This window comes from Ostrinia furnacalis, unplaced genomic scaffold (assembly GCF_004193835.3).
Source record: "Ostrinia furnacalis isolate ACB-3 unplaced genomic scaffold, ASM419383v2 OfSCF0069, whole genome shotgun sequence".
Lineage (NCBI taxonomy): Eukaryota > Metazoa > Arthropoda > Insecta > Lepidoptera > Crambidae > Ostrinia > Ostrinia furnacalis.
The window spans coordinates 1114737-1131375 of NW_021130308.1; the positions used below are offsets into that span (position 1 = coordinate 1114737).

The following is a 16639-nucleotide window of genomic DNA, read 5'->3' on the forward strand; positions in this document are numbered from 1 at the left end:
CTGTTTGCTCGTTGTAGGGGAAGGAGCTGGTTTCGACGCCAACTAGAAGGTAATTATGCAAAATGTTAAAGCCTGGTCCGTGAGCACGTAGAATTTTGTCCAGTGACCCCAAGCTACCCATCCTTATCGCTCGCGCCTAATTATGTTGCTGTCGCGCTCGCACACTCACTGCGGGCGCGCGTCGCACAGTCGCGACAGCAATATAATTACGCGCGAGCGATAAGGATGGGTAGCTTGGGGTCATTGGACAAAATTCTACGTGCTCACGGACCAGGCTTTACAAGAATCAATCGCGAGGAAAGAGACAAGATATAATATGTAAGTATAGTCCGAGCCCGCGCGTGCTAAGGCCGCGCTGTAGCGACGGAGGCGAGGCTTAATACACGCCCTCTAAGACCACGCCTTCTGCCAGAGATAGGGCGTCTGTCTCCTCGTTGTAGGGAAACGAGCTAGTTTCGACCCCAACTGGAAGGAATTTTATTTCAAATCTCACAACTCGCGTGAAATAAGACTGACAGCATAAAAGCGCCAGCGCAGCGCTATAGCGACAGAGGCGGGGTCGCGACACGCCCTCTAAGACCACGCTCTCTGCCAGAGATAGGGCGTCTGTCTCCTCGTTGTAGGGGAATGAGCTGGTCTCTACACCGACTGGAAGATATTATTTTGCCTCATTTATTAAGATAATAAACTAAATATTTATCTAAACACTTCCCGAGTGTATATTTATAATACACGGTATTTTATACAGCGGCTATATTATAAAATTCATAAATATATTCGTTTATTTATGGCACTATCTCCGCGAAGGACGGGGCGTCTGACTCTTTGTTATACGGAATCAAATCTCACATAAAATCAATCACATAATAGACTGAGAGCTTAGATAGTATGTATGAGCCCGCGTGCGCCAGCGCAGCGCTGTAGCGTGTAGGCCGCGACACGCCTTCTAAGACCACGCCCTCTGCGAGAGAGAGAGCGTCTGTCTCCTCGTCGTAGGGAAATGAGCTGGTAGTAGCTAGCTTGCTAGCGTCTACCCTGACAAGATCTTATTTTAAATCTCAAAGCAAATCAATCGCGAGGAAACAGAAAGAACGCTCTCAGCGTCTGTAGTGCGAGCCCGCATGTGCTAACGCCGCGCTGTAGCAACGGAGGCGGGGCCGCGACACGCCCTCTAAGACCACGCCCTCTGCCAGAGAGAGGGCGTCTGTCTCCTCGTTGTAGGGAAAGGAGCTGGTCTCTACACCGACTGGAAAATATTTTGTCTTAATTATTTATATAGGAAACTAAATAAGATGACCGTATTATAATGGACTAGCGGCTAAATTATAGCACTGTCTTCGCAAGGGACGGGGCGTCTGACACCTTGTTTTACAGAAATGAGCTAGCGTCTACCCTGACAATATCTTATTTCAAATCTCACAGCAAATCAATCGCGAGGAAAATGAATGAGAGCGTCTGTCATGCGAGCCACGCACGAGCGACACGCCCTCTAAGACCACGCCCTCTGCGAGAGAGAGAGAGCGTCTGTCTCCTCGTTGTAGGGAAATGAGCTAGTTTCGACGCCAACTAGAAGGTAATTATGCAAAATGTTACAAGAATCAATCGCGAGGAAAAAGACAAGACATAATATGTAAGTGTGTAGTCTGAGGACGCGACGGAGGCGCGGCCGCGACACGCCTTCTAAGACCACGCCCTCTGAGAGAGAGAGAGGGCGTCTGTTTCCTCGTTGTAGGGGAATGAGCTAGTCTCGACGCCAATTAGAAGGTAATTATGTAAAATCTTACAGCAATTTATCGCGAGGAAAAAGACTGAGAGATAATGTGTAAGTATAGTATGATTCCGCCCAAGCTAGCACAGCGCTGCACTGTAGTGACGCAAGCCTTCCAAAACCACGCCTTCTGCGAGAAAGAGGGGGTCTGTCTCCTCGTTGTAGGGAAATGAGCTAGTTTCGACGCCGACTGGAAAATATTTTGTCTTAATTATTTAAATAGGAAACTAAATAAGATGAGCGTATTAGAATGGACTAGCGGCTAAATTATAGCACTGTCTTCGCGAGTGACGGGGGTCTGACTCCTTGTCCAGAGAAAACGAGCTGACTTCTAACCCTGCTACAAGATATTTTATTTCAAATCATAGCAATAAATCGCGTGGAAAAAAAGAGCGTCTATAGTACGAGTCCGCACGTGCTAACGCCGCGTTGTAGCGACGGAGGCGCGGCCGCGACACGCCCTCTAAGACCACGCCCTCTGCCAGAGATAGGTCATTCTCCTCATTGTAGGGGAATGAGCTGGTTTCGACGCCAACTAGAAGATAATAATGTAAAAGCTTCCAGCAATTTATCGCGAGGAAAAAGACTGAGATATGTGTAAGTATAGTATGATTCCGGCCAAGCTAGCGCATCGCTGTAGCGACGCAAGCCTTCCAAAACCACGCCCTCTGCGAAAGAGAGAGCGACTGTTTCCTCGTTGTAGGGAAATGAGCTAGTTTTGACGCCAACTGAAAGAATTTTTTATTTAAAACTAGCTTTCCGGCCGCGGCTTCGCCCGCGTGGAATTTTGTCTGTCACAGAAAAACAATATCGCGCGCGTATTTGCTCACCGTTTAGACCTACCCTGGACTACGACTAACATTTTAAAACCAAAATCAGCTCAATCGGCCCAGCCGTTCTCGAGTTTTAATCAGACTAACGAACATCAATTCATTTTTATTTATATAGATAGATTTCACAACTGTCGTAAAAAAAGACTGACAGCATAAAAACGCCAGCGCAGCGCTATAGCGACAGAGGCGGGGTCGCGATTTACCCTCTAAGACCACGCCTTTCGAGAGAGAGGGCCAATTTTTAAGGTAAAGCGAAGAGAAAACGCAGCGTGGGACGTCCACCTACAAGGTGGACTGACGACATCGTAAAGGTAGCTGGGAAGCGCTGGATGCAGGCTGCTACCAGTCGATCAACGTGGAAAGCATTAGGGCAGGCCTATGTTCAGCAGTGGACGTCCTATATCTGAATAGATGATGATGATGATAAAGAGAAAACTGGCTAAAACTAGTCAGTCTGCACAAATAAGATGTGCGAGAAGTCATATGCGGCGGTGGACGAGGATCGAACTAACGACTCTCGAATAGGCTAGTTTCCTAAAAAAATTTTTTTAGTCCGTCATGTTTAATATCAAAAAATATTGGACACATACATATATTTTTATTTGTCAATCTAACAAATAATTACATAGTTATGGTGCGTTGAAGTTCCGCACGACGTCACAACGTGCGGCACCTTTATGCACGCATTGACGTCACGGGCCTCTTCTTATGAACTTTGGCGCGCTTTATCTCTTTAAATTTTCATTAGTTTGAAAAAGTGAAAAATACGTGTAGAGTATTTTTTGATAAGTTAACTGACGGACTAATAAAAACTCTTGCTTTTTGACCCAGGAAACAACATCCCTATTGGCAGTCTAGATAATTATGTATTTGTTATTAGAGGTTATACAGTCAGCGCCAAACAGTTTGTAAAGCCCAAAATGGCCACTAACAAAAACGTAATGCGAACTTATTGGCTACTTTCGGTGTCACGTACTATTTGACGCCGACTGTACATGGTAAGAAGTCAAATACTCACTGATGAGGTACATGATATGCCGTATGAATTGCCTCTCCGACACGACCTTCAGTGAGTCCATTTTGTCTGCGTATATCCTTTTCCACAGCCCCAGTTCACGAGACGAGCTCGCGATCAGTTGTCGTTCGGTTATTGGGGGCAACTTTGCTGTAAAAAGATGAAAAATACTAAGATTGAAGAAAGAGTCAAAAGTGAACTAAGAGAATGCATGGCAATTTTATACATAGCCAATGTGGAATGGAAATCATTGAGGGAGGTGTATATTCAGCAGTGGCCATCCTGTGGCTGAAATGATGATGATAATGATGGAAATATTACATTTGTTTCTTTAGCTGATTTAGGCCCAGTTTTTTTATTCATAGTTAAAATAACAATTTGTTAAATTTTGCTACTAATGGTTAAATATTAAAAAAATGTTAACTAATAGTTAAAAAATGTACTAAAAGTCAAGCTAACCATTGTTCGAAAAACATTTTTTTCTGATATACAGGGTGTCCCGTAATGTAACGTCAAGCCGGAACTGGGTGTTGAGGCAAGTTGTGCTGGTTATCAGAAAAATATAAAAAAAAATCTATGTGGCATATTTTAAAAATAATAGGCATTTAAAAAAAATCAAAAAATTCTACTCCAGGTGACGGTCCTTTTACTCGTGTTACCACAAATCTTCACTTTTTCCAAATTTTTTTTTTGTTATGTAACCCTGAATAATGCTTCTCTAAATTGTTATCAAAATTACAAAACCAGCTGCTCCAGCTTGGATGAAAAAAATACATTATTCTATTTTTTTCATCCGAGCTGGAGCAGCTGGTTTTGTAATTTTGATAACAATTTAGAGAAGCATTATTCAGGGTTACATAACAAAAAAAAAATTTGGAAAAAGTGAAGATTTGTGGCAACACGAGCAAAAGGACCGTCACCTGGAGTAGAATTTTTTGATTTTTTTTAAATGCCTATTATTTTTAAAATATGCCACATAGATTTTTTTTTATATTTTTCTGATAACCAGCATAACTTGCCTCAACACCCAGTTCCGGCTTGACGTTACATTACGGGACACCCTGTATAACCACTTGTCATTTGACATCTGTCAAATTTGACCATTGGTTATTATCTACGAATCAAAAAACCGGGCCTTAGGGTTGGAACAGTGATATTGAACATTTTGGCAACCTTTCCAAAAGGTAATCTTGTAATATTTCAAACTCTTCCTAGAAGAAGACAGAAAGTAAAGGAAACACTTACAAACAATCTCCCAGATATCGTTGGGCACGTCTTTGTCGATCTGTGTGGCCAGCTCCCAGATGTCGAGAGATTCGTCGTCTGTCTTCGCTCGGAACACCTCCTTCATGTCCAGCTTCTCATCTGTGCTAGTGAAAGACACCTGAAACATGGATGATAAAAAAACTGCATAATCAAGGATTGACATGCCCTGCCATGTTAGATCCTACTAATATTATAAATGTGAAAGTTTGTATGTCTGGATGTCTGGATATCTAGATGTTTGTTACTCGTTGTTTGAACGGATTTTGACGAAACTTTACAGTATTATCCCAACTAATATTATAAATGCGAAAGTAACTCTGTCTGTCTGTCTGTCTGTCTGTCTGTCTGTCTGTCTGTTACGCTTTCCCGCTTAAACCTCGCAACCGATTTTGATGAAATTTGGCATAGAGATAGTTTGAGTCCCGGGAAAGAACATAGGATAGTTTTTATCCCGGTTTTTGAAACAGGGACGCGCGCGATAAAGTTTTTCTGTGACAGACAAAATTCCACGCGGGCGAAGCCGCGGGCGGAAAGCTAGTTGTTTATAACCCAGAATAACACATAGGCTATAATTTATGACTATATGTGACAAACTAAATTTCACGTGCGTGAATCCGCAACAAAAGCTAGTATTAGAAAAGGCTTAATAATATCTAACATGGCATGGCTTTATGGAAACTGCATTCACTGGCAGTTTCGTATTTCTGCTAGTTTATTTCAATGCCTAAAAATTCATCATCTCATTATGAATATCAGGCTATAATTTTGCAATCTGAATGAATATTTAGCAAGAAAGCTTACAAACCTTTACATTAGCCTCAGTATGTGGTGATGAGGGTATCTGCAGGTCTCGTGGGCCAGTGAGCCGAGGATAGTTTACCAAACTCTCTGAATATGGAGACAAGTGGGTGGAAGTCATGGATGCTAGAGACATAGGGCTCAGGAATGTTTTCACTTCTGACTTTTGCTGAGATGCTGTATCAGCTAGCACTGAAACAGTACATTGAAAAAAATACTCTAATTTAGAATATTATAATTTCTAATGAAATATAACAGAACACTGGCATGGCAAATTGCCATTGGCAATAATGGCAATGCTCACCTGGTAAAAACATGGATTAATTAATTTAAAAAAATAGTTGTGTGAATATTTAATTTTAAGTTAGTAATTAGTTTCATAATTGTCAATAAAAACAGATTATGAAGCAGTTAAGTTTATTTATTTTGGCCAATCACTTTTGCTAACTTTTTATCAATTAACTTACAAACATGTGAAAGGAATAACAGTTACTGCATCTTGTAAATTATTAAAAATTATATTAAATACTTACAAGCTCTAGAATCGAAACTTTCTACAGTGTATTCGGTGTAAGTTTGAGAAATCTGGCTGTCCAGCATTCTTCCCTGGCGCCGCAGAGAGTATGGCAATTCGAACACATGAGATGGGAAGTAAGGATATGGCTGTGGAGATCCAAACACTTCACGAGGAGGTTTCGGTAGCATTTCATTGAATAGGCCAAATGAAAATGGACTCTGAAAGAAAACATAGGTTGTAGGCAAGATATTAAGTGTTCAAAGATTGGTACAATAAGACAGATTACACGAAAAATATTACCTTGTACATTTCTGGGGACAAATCCTCCTTTACAGAATTACTCAATCCTACCAGGAATTTAAGCACACTATCAATGTTATCCTTATTTTCCCCAAAATCATGCCGTCGTATTGTACTTATAGCTTTTTTCAACTCCACGCATCTTCTGTACTCTGCAACGTTCTTTGCGTTCTGATGAGAAACTAAGTAGAACGATAACAAATCAACCACTGGATCATTGTCACTGGTAGGTATTTCCTTCGTAGTTTTCTTCAGGATTATCTCATAAGCATGGGTCCGCATCTTGTTGGTGAGCCGTTTCTGTGATATACGGTTGTGGGAACAATATTTGGATGCAGTGTTACTGCACAATTCAGTGAGAAGGTCGAAAACTCCATCTTCAGGAGTTCCTTCTCCTGATGAAGCCATTTCTTTGAAACCTAAGATTAACCAGACTTTGTTGATTATTATAAATACATCACATGTTTTTATTAATCGGCTTAATTATTTTATTTTCGCTTACGATATTTTGTCTATTTTGTTGACAAAATAAAATTTGAAGGCAGGTTACGGAAACTTCCATACTACGATCAAACTTGCTTCCAAACAGCGACTTCAGTCGATAAATTCCTATACTTTTTTTTTTCTTTATGGCTCTCGCGGATTGCGTTTAGCCACGACAGGGTTCTTGATTTTTGCGTTCAGTTTTGCCATAAGTTTTGCGGACATTGCGTTTAGACAGGGTGGGATTGGGTTAATGTTAAAAGGTAGGGAAACGAATCAATTACGGATGGAAACGGAACAAAGGATGGTTTTCATAGGATCAATTTAGGTGTGATATAATTACAAAATAATAAAAATAAAATAATATTTACATAAGTACAATATACATTACTATTTACAATTTTATATTATTATGGGTAATAAATTCGGCTAGGATATTATAANTATATTTTGTTTGACAGTTAGATTTTTTTATGAAAACAAATTGTAATTATTTTAAACTATACATTAAAGTTTAATGAAGAAGTCACACTTTATTTTAATTAAACTAGTACAAACTAACTATAAAATTAACCTAGCCTCGAAGTATATACCTATGCAGCAAGCAAAGATTACTTATTAGGCAGCAAGCAAGTAATTGGTTCGCGTACTAGCTTAAATTACATTTAAAAAAAACAATGCCTCTGTCAAAAGCTACGGCTAGTCGGCGAACTGTCAAAATCATACAACAAAATAATCCTAACCTCAAAACAGGATTCCAAAAATATTGGAATTGAAGAAATCCTATAAACTACCAGTAATTTCATAAATATTCTGTTGCGACGCAGAAAAATTCAAAATGAACCAAGCAGATGTTTCAAAATTGGTGTCTAAACTGCGCATAAAGGTTCCCACTAGACATCGCAACTTAAAAAACGTGAAAGGCCCCGAAGGTAGACTAGATAAATTACGTAAAACTGTTACTGGCTTAATCAAATACGAAAGAATTGAATTAAATCATAACAGAGGCGATGAAGCTCGCCAGTACGCCGAGAGGGTCAGTATTACTTACTTGTTTATTTATTAAAATTCCATGGGTATTTACCTACTTATTGACTTCTTACTTTTGTTTCTGTTTTGCAGCTTATTTCAGAGGCGATCCGCTATGGGGACTGTCATAAACCAACTATGGATGTAGCGAATTTCTGGCTTCTTGAGAAAGAACTTGTTCATAAACTATTTAAAGTTTTGGTTCCACGATTTGAAAACTGCAACACAGCTTTCACAAGAATGCTGAATGCTCCCAGAGTACTTCCCAGCCGATGTAATGATAAAGTGGTGCTTGAATTGAGAGGGAATCCTTATCCTTCGCTGGTGAACAGGCAGTCAAATAACCGACAACTGATCCAGAATGTTTTACTGGATGCAGCCAAATATGACTACAGGCAATCAAAATATGCAGAAATGGCCGAAAAAATAGGCAAAGCAGAGGAGACCCAAGCATCAATGGCAACATCACAGGAGCCCTCAAAAACAAGTGCTGAGAGTAAAACGCCTGAAAGTTAAAATAATACCCCAATAATCCAGATTTTGAAATGACAGAAATATTAGTTCATGTTTTTAGACAAGACATAACTTTCACTATCTGTAATTTCTATTTGCCATCAAAAGTTATTGGATGAAGCTTTATCTAAGTTTATAAACTAATATAATGATAATACATTCTAGTTTTAGAAAATTATGTATAAGACTTTTTATTTAAAACCATACCCAAAAAATAATATTGTCTGATTCTTCTGAACAATATTTTTTGTAGGAGTTATGCATTAAGTTTATTTTTAACCTAAATAATTTGAAGTAATGAAGACAATGCAACAGTTTATTACAGTAATTACATTAGACCAGAAAAGGCGTAAGGATATTATCAAATACCAATAATGAAGAATGTTCACTAATTTTGTTTTTTAGCTTTCTGTATTCTCTGTTAAAAATAAAAAATACACGTGAAAGAATTATTTCGATACGTCAATTAGTTTCCAAGATATTGAATTTTAACCTTCAATNTGTCCGGCGCCGACAAATATATTATAAGATATGTCATTGGTTGATACCCATTGTTAAGTTAAAAAAATGTTCAAATTGCACGAAGCCATAACGAAAAAAAAAAATATAAGGCCGAGAATCCACTATTAAGTTTTAAAGGAACTTTTAGTTAAAAAAATACCTTGCGTTATGTCTTTTTCGCACTAATCGAGTGGCGAGTAATTTCATCGAGTGGCGACGGCGAGTAACTTAGTCGAGTAGCGAATAATTTAGTAGCTAAAAATGTGTCCGACTCCGAACACTAAAAATTTAGTCGAATAGATTACTAAATCGTTTTGTTGAGCCAATGGACATTTATTTAGTTCTATTTTGACAGGCAAGTAGCACCACCACGTTACTCTTTTACGCGTCCCTGCCGGGGCGGATTAGGCGAGTTCATATAAAAAAATACAATTATTACTTGTTGTAAATTGTACTTAGTTACTTCGACTAAAGTGCGAACGGTTTTTTGGTCAGTAAAAGCGAGTTACTCGACTTGTTGACCTTTCGTAACAAGCGATTTCGTAGCGAATCTCACAGATGAGCAAATCTGCTGTCAAAATAAATAATGATTCTAAATATTTTTGTCTAAAATACATACATACCTGGGTATTTCGCCGAAACAGTAAATTTTCTGTGTCCAGGCAGGCGAACACATGTTTTTTTTATATTTATATGTATAAAACTATTTTTATGGAAAAGTTAATCAAAAGTTTTATTTGTTTTTGCTATTACAATAGCAGAAACTACAAATAATACCGTAGAAAAACTTAATCAAAAGTCGTTTTTCTAATTTTCTTGTTATGTCCATTACTGTTGTTTGCCAAAACGAAGGCACATTATAACAAATTGAAGCGTAATTTCATTCTAATAGCACTCTCTTTATATTTGAGAAACGTTTGGCTATCGGAAAATAAAAACTTTAAATGTCAAATACATAAAGGAAGGAAATAAAGTGAAGTTGAGTTCTTGTCCGAGTCAAAAGTATAATTTCCCTGGGTCTTCTTTTCGACCATTGTAGTAACGAAACGAAAGAACTTAGAATGTAATGCACTGCACCGTTACACTCTGCCATTTCGTCCCAAGAGCCCATCGAGGCAGGACAGTATTTCGTTGATCATTTTCGCGACAAATCGCATAAGTAGGTCCCTCCTTGGGTTTTTGTTTATTAAAAAGTCAATTTCTTTGGACGGTTTTTTGCAGCTAAACATGGATTAATTTTATTGTTTATTTACACAGATGTAGTGTATGTAGGGGTAAACCCATGATTTAAATAATAATTTCTTTGGTCCTAATTTCCTTGTTTTCCGTGTCATAAAATGGCCTAGGAAATTATAAAAGACCATTTTTAATTCGGCGTAAAGTCAAATTTTGAGTATTTCTTTATTGGAATAAGTTTAAAATTTACATTTTAAGAAATGGGTATCAGAATAGATACAGAACAACTTGTTTTTAACTCTTAACTCAATCTACTGAATTTATCTTCCTTAGTTGTGTAAAAAGGTCGTAATACAATATTCATTGGTATGTTTGCTTGCGAAGGTACACGAAAATGGGTCGAACAAAAAAAAAAGCAAACCACAGAAGAAAACTTAGAGAAAAAAATATTTATAATAATTTCCATGGCTACCAAAAATTCATGACCTTATAACTTTGTTTCTAAAACGAATTATGACACCCCTTTTAGATATATTAGCTTAGTTTCTGCTACTTAATACAATGGGAAACTAAAAATAGTTAAAAACGAAAATATATTTCGTACCAAGGAAATTAGGCAAAATTGACCATTTTTGGCGAAATACCCACCTACTATACAATGCTTTCGTTGGTTTATCTGTTCAAAGGAAATAAATCATCCTTCTTAAGATTTTTGAAATCTAAAGAATGAAAATCAAAGCGGCTCGATTCTGTTTAATAATGTTCTGTCGATTTTTAAAGATTCCAATAATTCCAATAAATGTAGTGCATACTAGCCTTAATATTATTATGACAATTGACATTCGTTATCGTTATCACAAATGTCACAACAAAAACAATAGCTCTCTTATCAATTTCTTATCATAAACACCTCCACTTTGCTTTGAAATTAATAAAGCAAACGCCGCGCAGAGTAGTCGACTCTTCTAAGGATCGTACGTTGTTTTAGTGAAATGGATTCAAATCAGAATAAAAATGCACCAAAGATTGTGGTTTTGGGTTCCTGCTCTGTAGATTTTACAACGTATGTATAAAATTATTTATTTAATCGTCTAACATTAGTTAAGTTAAAAATGTCACGATTATTCCTAGGACCTATCACTAATCTCCATTAGATTACGTAATTTACGTAACATCAAGAGGAAGAAATCTTAACTTGCAGATGAAATGCATGGATGTATTTTTACCGTTCTATCTTTCTTAGTTATGCTCCAAGACTGCCGACACCTGGAGAGACACTTCACGGCACGAAGTTCACCACGAGTTATGGCGGTAAAGGTGCCAACCAGTGTGTAGCAGCTGCAAAACTTGGTGGCAACACTTTTATGATCTGTAGAGTAGGTATGATTTTACTGTTCTAAGATTTTAACTATGATAATTATTTGGATGCATGTTTCTAAAAATAGTCTACCTTTCAAACAAGGTTATTTTAGTGCAAAAAGTTGTACCTATGTTAAAATATTGTTTCTTTGCAGGAGAGGACCAATGGGGAGAAAAGTATAAGGACAACCTGATTGAAAATGGAGTAGATGTGTCACATGTTTACCTCACACCCAATGTAAACACTGGTATTGCTCAAATATCTGTAGCAGAGAATGGGGAGAATCAAATAGTCATTGTTCCAGGTGCAAACGGCCATCTGAGTGTGGATGATGTAGAACATTCTAAGGATCTCATAAAATCTGCTGATGTTCTCATTGGTCAGTTGGAAACACCATTTGAAACTACCTTGGAAGCTTTCAAAATTAATGAAGGAGTATGTTTAACTTAGTCATGTTCATAGAAAATTACCCATATCATTTTCACTAAAGTTTATTATAATTTCAGATAAAGCTTTTGAATGCTGCTCCTGCTAGGAATGATATTCAAGACATTCTACCTCATTGCTCTATACTATGTGTGAATGAGTTAGAAGCCTCAATGCTTACAAATCTTGATGTCAGTGTTGAGTAAGTTTATAACATTACCTAATGTAAAACATTTTAGCTAATTTGCACCTACATAGTGTCTAAACTTTAATTTACTTTTCAGAAATGCAGTTGATGCTTTGAACAAGTTACTGAGTGCAGGATGTAAATTAGTCATCATCACACTTGGAGAAAAAGGAGCCGTGTATGCTTCAAAGGAGGAACCACCTACTCATGTATTTTGTGAATCTGTACCAGCAGTGGACACTACAGTAACTATCTTTTTTCTAGTAATGGTGTCTTGTTAGATTTTCAAGACCTACATGAAATTTTACTGATAATATGTATGTACTTCTTTTCCAGGGAGCAGGAGATGCGTTTGTTGGAGCTCTAGCTACATTCCTGGTGACCAAAAAGGATCACCCAATTCATCAAATAGTTGGAGCAGCTTGTGAAGTAGCCACCATTTCAGTTACAAAGGAAGGAACGCAGACAAGCTACCCAACCAATTACACACCCTTCAGTAAACCATATAATTATACAAAACTGCAATAAATAAAACAAAATATTTACAAACCGTCAAGGTTTTATTGAACAAATCTTATGAAATAAGGCCTTAACAGAAATAACTTATTTATCCAGTTTTACATAAATCTGAAACTGACATCCATTCTAGGAAATTGCAGCAATTTAGTAGAAAACCTAGTGAATAATTATAATAATACATGTTAAGATATAGGAAATAATAAAACTATCAATACATCAACCTTACAAGATGTTAATAATAACATGTAACCATTGGATTTATCTAATGTACTTATTACTAAAATTCTAGTTCTGTTTTGTCATAATTACAAATTTATACTTACAATAATAGATTTAATATATATTTTTTAAAGTTAAGTAACTAGGTACACTTGTACCAAACAACAATATTATAAAATCAAGCAGGGTGAAGGCATTATATTTTTGTCATTTAGGATAATGCAATCTGAGACATGTGTGTATAAAACAGCAAAAAAAATAGCATTTGAATTATAACAATGTTTTATAATAAACCATTCATCCATTTGAAATATTTTTTATTACTGCAAGTCAGTCTATCAAATTATGTTACTCTATGAAGGTGAATTATTTAAGTATATTGTTGTGTGCAATACTAATACTAGTGTGAAACTTAAAACTGTTCTGATATACATTTGTTTCTACAGTAACATCTAGATGGCATTCTCATGAAGTCATGATCAATGCATGATGATCTTGTCCTTTACCAAAACAATTATACAAAAATAACTTCATTTCCTTCAATCTAGTCAAGATCTATATTTTTGTTTGTCTGCCATTATTATAATAGAAGCTTAAATGATTAATCCAGAGGAAATGTTCTTGGCTGGGTTAATAAATATATTTGGTAATAATTGCAAATGACTAAGTACCTAGTGTTTTATAATAATATTCTCTGTCTGCATGCCCATGGTATATTCATCAATCTATAAATTTTTGTTCAGATTAAAAAGCAATAGATTACTACCAGCCAAAAGTGGGTAATAACATTATACATAGTGAATTTTAAAGACTCAAACATCATTATTTTACAATGTACCTTTATTTATATCAGACTGCAATTTCAAGACATCATAATAAAATAATATACTACATAAAAAACCAACTTGGTTTAGAAATATCAATGAGCTTTTATGCATAATTAAGAGGTCTTTAAGACACTATGTTCTAATAGCTTTCCAATTCATTAGTGTATTAATTTACCAATAGCCAGTATTTAACAATATTATTCATTCATTACTAATGATATACATATAGATTTTTCAGTTCAGTCTCATTCACAATCTGTAATAGCACTTGTAAATCTTCTATACTCGAGATAAACTTGGGTGCACCCAAGAATTCTACTGATTTGCCTTCCAAATCAATACTGTATTTTAAATTTTTAGGGCATGTAACGGTTTTCATACACTTTTCAAGGCTTGTCTTCTTGAAAATCAAATGAGTTATGTTTGATGGGAAATTCATCTTCCTAGCTGTATCAGAGTTTATGCTTTTAGATTCTTCAGATATATCCTTATCCTTCCCAGAGTCCATACTTGATTCATTGTTGTCACTATTTTGTACGGGGTCCTGTCCACAAGGTAGATGTTCCTCGATACCCTTTTGAAGAGCTTCGTCAAGTATAGATGGACTATGAGGATTGTCCATCTCTGCAAGTGACCCAGAGATCTTAGAATCAGATTCAGAGCTGACTGCTTCTTGAATGGCATTCAGTTGTGCAACATCCTCAATTAGGTTATTCATAACAGCACTATCAACTTCCATGGCATCTTTCTTGGGTGTAGTTGCCTTGCCGAGGAGTATCGCTTCAACGTCACTAGATTCTAAGTTGCCCTTATATTCTATGGAAGAACTTTGGTCACTAGTCTTAGAACTATCATTAGTATTATCATTCAATATGTCCATTATTGAAGGAAACTCCTCAACTTTGCTTTCAGATTCTGTCTTAGTTTCTTGCTTTGCAGGAACCTTTTCATTGTACATTAGGTCTTCCAGCTCGGCTGCTATTCTGTCATAAACCTTATCATCCATAGGTTCAACGCTTCGAGGCAAATAATCAATGCACCACTCTTCTGAAGGCAATATACTTTTATTAACCAATGGCAGCAAGTCTTCTAATGATGTCTTACTTTTATTGTTGTTGTGATTTTTTGATGTAGGGTCCATAAATACGATACCATATCGTTTTAAATTGGTTTGTTTCTTATTTTGATTACTACTGGTAATGTTTATGTTTGAATTTTTATCTTTCACAATTTGTGTCTTTTTTAACCTGTTATTTTCTTTCAGTACATTGTTACCTTGTTTTGGGTAAGTCTTCGCCTTCGCTGGGCTTGCAGGTTCCTTGACCGGGTGCTGATTGTAGGCATTTCTGCGAATGAGCACCATTCCATTCTCGTTGCTTTTTAGCCTCGTGTTTGCATTTGGCGAACTGGCATTAGAGTTCTTTTTCGTTTTGAGAGTGCTGCTGCTTTCATACTGTATCTTCACCTTGGTGAATTTACCTAATATTTTTGCAAAGTCCATACGCGTCACCACCACTGCACACTCGCGACATTTCCCTTCCTTGTATAAACGTTCAAGATTTTTGGTTAATTTAAGGGATTTTAACCTTCGATTCTCACGCGCTCGGTGCGCAATCATCGTGTTATTTTTCCTAATAAATTATTTTCAGATAAGTTTGTTTGACGGGAATGATATCAGACACAACCACATTTCCCGCGCATGCAATATTCTCGGAGATAGTCAATAAACACTTTAACTTTTATGTCTATCACAATAGTCGGCTTTTAACGAATTATATTAATTTATTTTCATTTTCATGAAACTGTTAAATTATTACGAAAATCTCAATATTTTGTTGCAATTGACACACGCCAGAACCAAACTCAAAGCAAAAATGGCGTTACCGTAGTGATGTTCCGTTCTATAAAGTCGACATTTCGTGATGATGTCTTGATGTGATGTCGTCTTTATTTTTTAATCTGCATAAAAATAGTCGCCGGTAAATTAAATTAATGCTATTAATATTTCAAAAGGATTTGGATATTAAAAGTATTTACTAGCAGCCCGCCCCGACTTCTCATCGGTAGATTTAAGTATTTAAATAAAAAATTACAAAATAAATTAATCAAAAATTAGTAAGTTCATTAAAAAAAAGTATTCTGGTACAAAGATACGACGTTAAAATGCCAATGTTTCAAAATATTATCAGAGAAAAAAAGGCAGTGATTGACTGTTACGAGAGTCAAATTATAGTTATTGATTACAAAATAATACCTAATGTGTTTGTATTAAAATATTATATAAAAAGTTTGATGAAAAAATATGGTTACAATGATTTGCGCAATCTCAAATCTGTAAACCCGTCATTCTTATGGTTTACATAAAATCTTAGGCTGAGTAGTACCACGTTACTTTAATTGTATTAATTAATACTATAACTAGTGTTTTTTGTACGGAGTTTGAAAGATTTTTCACGTTTGTTAAGGTTAAAATAAGATGTGCACCATCTTAATTCACCCAGGCTTAATCCAAGAATCATGATACTTTTTCAAGAATACATAGCAATTTGTAAATACAAATGTATAATAATAGCTGAATATTATGCTCGTAGTGAGTTGGACACAGCGGCGGGCGCGGGGATCGAACCCGCGTTCCTACATCACGGGTCGGCCAGTCCGATACCTTCACCGTTCGGCTATGTCGCTTGGTACTACGATAACGATATGGTTATTGTTATATTTTTAGCCTAGGCGCAGACTATCGATTTTTAGTCGGCCAATAGTTGGATCCGATTCTAATTTGTATGAAGAATCAATCGTTGTAATGTGCGCACTTCCATACATTAACTACCCGACTAAACTATCGGCCGACAAAAAATCAGTGGTCTGCGCCTAGGCTTATTGTAAAAAAAAATGTGTTACT

At 36.6% G+C, this 16639-nt stretch overlaps 4 protein-coding genes across 4 annotated transcripts in view; 2 read left to right on the plus strand and 2 right to left on the minus strand.

Moving 5' to 3' along the window:
* The window catches only part of Grip163 (gamma-tubulin complex component 6), a 32260-nt gene extending 25252 nt beyond the window's left edge, over window positions 1-7008 (minus strand). Inside the window, exons 1-5 of the mRNA XM_028299965.1 lie at window positions 6498-7008; window positions 6214-6415; window positions 5688-5872; window positions 4862-5000; window positions 3620-3766 (exon numbers count right to left, since the gene is read on the minus strand). Of these exons, the coding sequence (XP_028155766.1) occupies window positions 3620-3766; window positions 4862-5000; window positions 5688-5872; window positions 6214-6415; window positions 6498-6905 (1081 nt within the window). The 5' untranslated portion in view covers window positions 6906-7008. The remainder of the gene's footprint in view (window positions 1-3619; window positions 3767-4861; window positions 5001-5687; window positions 5873-6213; window positions 6416-6497) is intronic.
* Window positions 7009-7597: 589 nt separating this feature from the next.
* mRpL17 (mitochondrial ribosomal protein L17) lies at window positions 7598-8700 on the plus strand. Its single transcript, XM_028299995.1, has 2 exons — window positions 7598-8016; window positions 8103-8700. Exons 1-2 carry the CDS (start codon window positions 7819-7821, stop codon window positions 8523-8525), a joined length of 621 nt encoding a protein of 206 aa, XP_028155796.1. The 5' UTR covers window positions 7598-7818; the 3' UTR covers window positions 8526-8700.
* Window positions 8701-10920: 2220 nt separating this feature from the next.
* On the plus strand, window positions 10921-13410 carry LOC114366351 (ribokinase). Its single transcript, XM_028323212.1, has 6 exons — window positions 10921-11262; window positions 11443-11579; window positions 11714-11994; window positions 12066-12187; window positions 12270-12417; window positions 12509-13410. Exons 1-6 carry the CDS (start codon window positions 11192-11194, stop codon window positions 12698-12700), a joined length of 951 nt encoding a protein of 316 aa, XP_028179013.1. The 5' UTR covers window positions 10921-11191; the 3' UTR covers window positions 12701-13410.
* LOC114366342 (uncharacterized) lies at window positions 12714-15618 on the minus strand. Its single transcript, XM_028323203.1, has one exon. The coding sequence runs from the start codon at window positions 15353-15355 to the stop codon at window positions 13949-13951; it is 1407 nt and encodes a 468-aa protein (XP_028179004.1). The 5' UTR covers window positions 15356-15618; the 3' UTR covers window positions 12714-13948.
* Window positions 15619-16639: the final 1021 nt, after the last annotated feature.

Coding starts and splice junctions, on each gene's coding strand:
- mRpL17 (XM_028299995.1), top strand. CDS start 7,819: ATGAACCAAGCAGATGTTTCAAAATTGGTGTCTAAACTGCGCATAAAG. Junction 8,017..8,102: donor CTCGCCAGTACGCCGAGAGG/GTCAGTATTACT, acceptor TCTGTTTTGCAG/CTTATTTCAGAGGCGATCCG.
- LOC114366351 (XM_028323212.1), top strand. CDS start 11,192: ATGGATTCAAATCAGAATAAAAATGCACCAAAGATTGTGGTTTTGGGT. Junction 11,580..11,713: donor TTTTATGATCTGTAGAGTAG/GTATGATTTTAC, acceptor GTTTCTTTGCAG/GAGAGGACCAATGGGGAGAA. Junction 12,188..12,269: donor AATCTTGATGTCAGTGTTGA/GTAAGTTTATAA, acceptor TTTACTTTTCAG/AAATGCAGTTGATGCTTTGA.
- LOC114366342 (XM_028323203.1), bottom strand. CDS start 15,355: ATGATTGCGCACCGAGCGCGTGAGAATCGAAGGTTAAAATCCCTTAAA.